At 54.5% G+C, this 7,120-nt stretch overlaps 1 protein-coding gene across 1 annotated transcript; it reads right to left on the bottom strand.

Moving 5' to 3' along the window:
* Window positions 1–2,460: 2,460 nt before the first annotated feature.
* On the bottom strand, window positions 2,461–4,395 carry C2CD4D (C2 calcium dependent domain containing 4D). Its single transcript, XM_049618491.1, has one exon. It carries the CDS (start codon window positions 3,929–3,931, stop codon window positions 2,903–2,905), a length of 1,029 nt encoding a protein of 342 aa, XP_049474448.1. The 5' UTR covers window positions 3,932–4,395; the 3' UTR covers window positions 2,461–2,902.
* Between the last annotated feature and the right edge of the window lie 2,725 nt (window positions 4,396–7,120).

Below are 7,120 nucleotides of genomic sequence, written 5' to 3'. Positions count from 1 at the left end.
GCCATTTATTGGTCTCCAGTTACCACATCAGTAAAAAGGGGACAACAATAACTGTCCTGGAGGCTTTGAGGCCCCAGCTGTGTGCACACAGGAGGGGTTCTTAGGACCTGATTTGTCCTAGGGCATGTTTCTGTGGCTTTAGCTGGCCAGGAAGTTTCTCCAGGGACATTGTGGCCCCCATCACAGGGTCCAGCTGACAGCTTTGAACTGAGTGAATTGCTCTGTGAATTCCCACCTCACAGCTGCCTCTGAGCAGCAGAGTGGGGTGGGGCATCTGGTGGAGCCAGGGTCCTAAACCTTCCTTGCAGCCTGGCTTTTCCCTGACCTGCCTGTCAGGAAAATGGGACTAACAAACAATAACTACCTTACTGAGTGGTTGTGATGATTACTGGGATAACACAGGTAAGGCACGAGACCTGGTACAAAGTACTGTGGTTAACAAAAGATGTTTTGGTCCATCCCTCTCTCTTTCCATTCCTATAGTCCTCCCTTCTCTTTGTCTGACTCCCCCCTTTTTTTTAATTAAAAAAAATTTTTTTAACGTTTATTCATTTTTGACAGAGGGAGACAGAGCATGAGCAGCGAAGGGGCAGAGAGAGGGAGACACAGAATCTGAAATAGGCTCCAGGCTCTGAGCTGTCAGCACAGACCCCGACACGGAGCTCAAACTCGAACTCACAAACTGTGAGATCCTGACCTGAGCCGAAGTCGGACACTCAACTGACTGAGCCACCCAGGCGCCTCAGTGACTCCCCTTTTCTATGCCCCTTTCCTGCTTTCTTTTTCTCTATCTTACCAAATAACTTTTTTTTTTTTTTTTTTTTTATTTTTTTTTTTTTTACATTTTACTTACTCATTTTGTAACTTGTTTGAACCTCATGTCTGTTTTGATCACTGCCTGGCACCTCGTAGGGCCTCCCTACCTTGTATTGCAGGAATGCAGGAATGAAAGTTAAAGGGCCTCTACATTTCTTTCCAGGGACTTTCAATTGGGCATCAAATGCAGTTGCTTACCAAAGGTTATTATGGGGGCAGGGGTGGGGTGGGGTTGAAGTAGGACAGTTCTAAGGACAGAGCTAGACCCATGGGTGACTTCACAGATTGAAAAAATTGGAGTGCTGTCATCCTAGGGCAGGAGGAGACCCCTTTCAGAGTGACCTGGTTGGGAACTTGCAGCTGGCACCTATATATTAGATAATGAGGGGATTAAGAGCCCAGACTCAAGCCATACTCTCTGGGTTCAAATCCTAGCTTTACTCCTCAGTAGATGAGTAAAGACCAAGGTCATATTGGATAACAATAGTACTTAACCCTTCTGGGAATTGCTGGGAAGAAGAAACTGAGTCGACAAGTTGTTGAACAGTTCCTTGCTTGGTGATAATCCTGGTAGCTGTTAGCACTTATTATTGCTTGGTCAATGCTACCACCTGGTGGACATCTGGAGCACGATTTCACTGGTCTTGGGCTGGGGTAACAGGTGGGGGTACCTAACTAGAGGATGGAGAAGGAATCTGGGCGATCTGAATGGAGGTATGTGTGTGTTGTGTTAGCATTACACATACCGAGGGCTATCAGGATCCAGCAGGCTCTTCCCGCCCCTCCCCGCCCCCATTCAGGGCACCATGGAAACTGAGAAAGGGCCCAAGGGGGAGGGGGAAAGAAGCTGGTTAGCCCAGTGTCTTCTCCTCCTCCCTCCTTCCCTCCCTTCCTCCCTTTCTTCCCCTCCTCCCTCCTTCCTTTCTCTAAGCCTGGCCTGAGCCAAGAGGAACCTACTCCAGGGAAGGTGGAGAGAGAAGAAGGTCACTGCTGATATCGGGACATTTAGGTAGGAGGTAGACAGAATCTGACCTACATTTATCCATCATCCCCACCCTCCCCCTATTCACTGGGCATCCTTAAGAATTGCTCTCGGGGTGCCTGGGTGGCTCAGTAGGTTGAGCATCCAACTTCTGCGTAGGTCATGATCTCGCAGTTCATGAGTTCGAGCCACATGTCGGGGTCTATGCTGACAGCATCAAGCCTGGAGCCTGCTTCGAATTCTGTGTCTCCCTCTCTCTCTGCTCCTTCCCCCACTCATGCTCTGTCTCTCTCTCTCCTTCAAAAATAAATTAAAAGACATTAAAAAAAAAAGTGCTCTCACACTCAGGTGGGACTCCCTCCCCATATGAATCCCTGGGACATTTTATCTCCATCATTCAGTCCCCACGTGCTGGTCTGACTCTCGGTTCCTGCTTTGCCTCCTAGGATGGCACAGGAATAAGCAAGAGACAGGACACCTAACTCAGCACTGTGTCTGATGTCTCCTGACTCACTCATCAAGATACAGAAATTTCATCTCTTTTCATGACAGATGTGGGTACAAGTGGGGAGTAGATGAGTGGAGGACTGCTGGAATCCCTGGAGATAGGGGGACTGGTGGGGGGCAGGGGGAGTGTGGCTGATGTTTGTTTCAGTCACAGAGCTTTTTTCTGGAGTGACTCAGTGATTGGAGGGCCCCCAGGAGGGGTGGAGGCCTTTTTGGACAGGATCTTAGGACCTACGCAGCCCAGACCTATTAAACTAGCTTCAGGGTCTCTTGGGGATGGAGCCCAGGAGTCTGCATATTTAACACACTCATTCAGCATTGCTGATGTCTGATTATTCTAATGCTTATTCAAGTTTGAGAACCACCACTTGAGATCTGCTCCAACTCAGTGTGAATGCGCTTCTTCCATCCCTGGTACAGCCATGGCAGAGGGAAGAGAGTAGGCTGCAGATCTGAGAGTATAGGGTGCCAACAGGGGAGAAACCCTGCTAGAAGCAGGCACTTTATTAGCAAAAATAAATACCGGCCAGGCAGCCTGAAAAGAACGAATACTGCAGATCGAGTGGAGGCCTCCTGAGGAAAAGACAGGTTCTCAGCCTATGGGCTGAGATGGCCAGGCGCCAGGGAGGCCCCTGGACCCAGCTCCCCACCCAAGGGGGGCAGCAGGGCCATAAGAGGCGTCTCACACTCTCCCAGCAGGATATCTCGGCGGAAGCCCGAGCCCCGGTCTAGCACCTTGGCCCTCAGACTGCGGGCCACCAGGTCTGGCGGCCCCAGCCCGTCGAAGAAGAAGTCCTCGTTGAAGATGGGGTTGGCGCTGCACTTGACCACGCGGCTCCGTTGGCCCCGCGGCCGGACGCGCGGCCACAGCCTCAGCACCACGCAACAGCCGCCGCCGCCGCTCCCGGGCCCGGCCCGCGACCGCGGCAGGCCCTCGGCGCTCACCAGGCGCAGGCGCAGCCGCCCGGGCCCGGCCAGGTACTCGGCGGAGAGCCGCAGCTGCCCCCCTCCGGGCGCGAGGCGCAGCACGCTCTCCTTGGTGGGCCGCAGCCGGCAGCACGGGAAGTCCGGGTGGAAGAGCGGCGGCCCCGCGCGGCGCGGCGCGTACGGGCTGGTGCGGGCGGAGCTCGCCTCCTCCCGGGCCGCCGAGCGCGGCCGGGGCCGGCCGGGGTCTGGCCGCGGCGAGCCCAAGGGCGACGACTCGGGCGACGAGGCCGTGTCGCTGTCGGGGGCCCGGCAGAGGCGCAGGTCCGGGGCGGATACGTGCAGCCGGGCGTGCGCCGGGGACAGCCCCCTGGCGGCGGCGGGGGGCGGCGGGTGGAACAGGGACTCGCGCCGGCGTGTGTGCGGGCTCTCAGGCAGGAAGGCCCAGCCTTCGCGGCCCGCCAGGTGCGGCAGCGAACAGGCCGCGGGGAGGCCGCGCCCAGCCGGGGGCTGGGCGCCGCCGGGGTCTGGGAGCCGGGGCGGGATGCAGAACTGCGGAATGCGGTCGGGGGTGAGGACGTTAGGACAGGCGCGCACGGGAGGGCCCCGGGCTCGGCGCTTGGGGAGCAGGTTGGACGGCGCCCATCGGGGCCCGGACTCCGGGGCCCCCAGCCTGTAGCCGGCTTTCTCCAAGAGCCACATGAAGTGGGGTGAGGATGGCGGAAGTCCGAATTCCGCGAGGCCGAGAAAGTGCAATTTCAGCGTTCCGGGAGGGGAGGCCTTCGGAGGAGAGAAGAGGGCTTGAGGTGGGTGATGCTCCGAACATACACCGGGTGGGCCGAGCACTTTGCCCCCAGCGCGCGGGCCCCTCTCTGGGCGGGAAAAACGGGGCTGTGAAGCCTGGAGGCCTGGGGAGAAATGGAGGACACCGGACAGTCACATTTTCAGATGCAGGCCTCGGCAAATGCAGACTCCGCAGTTAGTGCTAACGGTGTTCACTCTAAAGAGTTAGAAGAAGGCCCAACATACCCACTAGAAAGAACTCTAGGTACTGTTAGGAGAATTAGAGGGACATTCTCGAATCATCAAAAGGTCTGTAGTCACAAACACGGACCCAGATCCCAAACTCCGCTTGTACATCTTGCTCCCCTGAAGAGGCATAGAGGCCCTGGGCAAGCTCATCCCCTTCTCCCTCGCGCGTCCCTGAAGACGCAGACTCTCCTCCAAGATCTTGTCCGGCGTCCCCTTTGGCTGCCTTCCCCGCGCCTCGGCAAAATCCTCGTAAGACTGAGCCATCCTTTGGCCCCAGCCCCACCTGCCTCCTCTTGCTCCTCCCTCTCCTTTCCGAGCGGCTCGAGGCCAGAAGCGGACTCGCTGCACACCTGGCCGCTGTCCTGCGAGCACTCAGGGCCGTCCAAGGAGATGCACCTCTAGGGGACACAGAATCCTCTCCACCCCAATCCCTGACTGTCCCGTTCCCAGCCTCCCCGCCCCGCTACATCCCGAGTCTGCCGGGCGGGCCCGGCCGTTGGGCCGCCACTCCCACTCTCCACTCCTTTTCTCCCCAGGAAACCACTGAGCACAAAGGCGGTATTGATTCTCCGCCACCCCCAGAGCGGCTCCCTCAGAGGCTCCGCTGCCGCTCGCTTACCGCACCCCCGCGCCCCACCCGCGGGACCGCGGCGTTCCGGCCGTCCACCTGGGAGTCCGAGCCCATGGCAGGCTCCGTCGGACGTCCGGGGTGCAGGCCTCACCTGTAGGCCGCCGCCGGTTCCTGGCCTCTGATCAGCAGGCGTTCAGAGCCAGGAGGGGAGTAGCTTCCTCTCCGGCTTGCTCCCCCAGCCCAGTCCTTCTGGGAGGAGCTGGCAGGGGCCTCCGCTGCCTACGTACGACCTCTTTTCCTGGATAAACAGAGCTCTGTCTCCACGGTCATCAGCCCGTCCTTCTTAACTCCTTCCTCCAGCTTTCTAGCAGCAAGCCGGTCCTGGGACCCCAGCCTCCTCTGCTCCCCCCGCCCCTGGGAGGGCTGCAGTGAGGAGGTCGTTATCATCGGGCAGTGGCCTCCACCACCCTGTGTGCTGCACTGGCCACACCGTAGCCCTGCCGGGTGAAACCCATCGCCTTGATCACACAAACCACATATTCTGCAAAGCCTTCCTTGCTGGAATCCTTTGACTACCCCCTCCCCTCCCCCCAACACCCTGTGCAGTTCTGGAGCCATCACAATAGCTTCCCAGACAGAGTGACTTTCTGTGACTAGTTCTCTGAATTACACTGGCCCAAGGAAAAGTGACCAGGATCCAAATGTCTGAACATAGAGACACTGAGGACAAAGCTCCTTCTGTCCTTGGGCCAAGCTCAAGCTGGCCTGTGCTCCCTGTCTTTGGCAGAAGGCTGTTAAACTGTGAACATGGAGGCTGCCTCGCCTTTCCTTCCCCTCTCCTGCAAGCAGATCCTAGGAAGCACAGGCCACCACTGACAAGATGCGACCCTCAGTTTCACCCACCATCCTTCAGTCTCTCGAAGGCGTCAGGCTCTTTCCCTACCTAGGATCTTTGCATAGGCTATTTCCTCCCCTAGGACCACACCCCCCTTTCATCCTTCAGATCTGATAGCCTTCCATCTAAATTAGAGACTTCTGCATGGTTCAGTTGGTTGAGCCTCTGACTCTGGTTTAGCTCAAGTTATGATCTCCTGGTACATGAGTTAGAGCCCCGCATCAGGCTCTGCACTGACAGTGTGGAGCCTGCTTGGGATTCTCTGTCTCCCCCTCTCTGACCCTCCTGTGCTGGCTTTCTGTCTCTCTCTCAAATAAATAAACTTAAAAAAACAAATTAGGGACTTCTCTTGTATACTTTCACAGTGCCCCATACCTTTCCTTTCTGGCATTGGTCACAGGTTTTTTTTTTCTCTGTGATTTTTGTATGTGATTATTTAGTGTCTTACTAGACTGTAAGCATCATGAGGACAGTGCTTAGTACAGGCAAGTTCTTAATCAGGATTTGTTGAATGAATTAATGACATTAAGCAGAATTATACCTGAATCAATTCAGTCTTCCATTCACTGTGTTATGTGCTGGGGATATATAGAATGGGGGGCAGTCTAAGGGGAGAGACAGACAATAAAGATGCAAGCAACAACAACAAGACAAATGGTGAAATGCAGGAAACACGATGGTATTTTAACATCTGATACTTGAGAGTTTTGAAAAAGCAAGTGTTTCTTTTATGGAGGTCCCTGGTGGCCCCAGACCTTTTAGTACTGACCCAGACCTTTTAGCTCCTCACTCAGCTCAGCCCTGGTGTCCTTTCTCGGGAGGGTGGTCTGCACGGAGTGCTGCAGCCAAGAACTCATGGCTTTGGCATCAGTCAGATGGGTTGAGGATCTCAGCTCTGCGATTTACTAGCTGTGTGATCTCTGGCATATAACTTAATCTGTCCAGGGTTCACTTTTCCCATCTGGAAGACGGAGAGAACATACCTAATCCTCAGAGTTAGTATGAGGACTAAGTCAGATAATACATGGGCATCAGTTCAGCTCACTTCTGCTAAAAGTACAAGAAAACAGAAAACCCAACTCAATCTGGACTTGACAATAAGACATTTTTTGCTTCTATAATAAGAAGTCCAGGTGTGGGGTAGGATTCAGACAAGTTTGATTCTGTGGCCTCATTCATTCATTCATTCAGTCATTGACTACCTACCATGTGCCAGGCACTGTGTTGGACTTGAGGATATAGCAGTGAAAAAAGAGATACATCTCCTAGCCAGCTGAAGTTGATGCTTTAGTGGAGGAAGAAAGATAATAGACAAAAAAAAAAAAAAAAAAAAAAAAAAAAAAAAAAAAAGATTTTTATAAGAAAAAAAGCGTTGGGGGGGAAAGAAAAAGTG

This window comes from Panthera uncia (assembly GCF_023721935.1).
Source record: "Panthera uncia isolate 11264 chromosome C1 unlocalized genomic scaffold, Puncia_PCG_1.0 HiC_scaffold_4, whole genome shotgun sequence".
NCBI lineage: Eukaryota > Metazoa > Chordata > Mammalia > Carnivora > Felidae > Panthera > Panthera uncia.
Note: the sequence above shows the minus strand (reverse complement) of the source record. Positions and strands in the feature narration are given on the sequence as shown.

Excerpts from the sequence above, each read along its gene's own strand:
- C2CD4D (XM_049618491.1), bottom strand. The coding sequence starts at position 3,931 with ATGTGGCTCTTGGAGAAAGCCGGCTACAGGCTGGGGGCCCCGGAGTCC.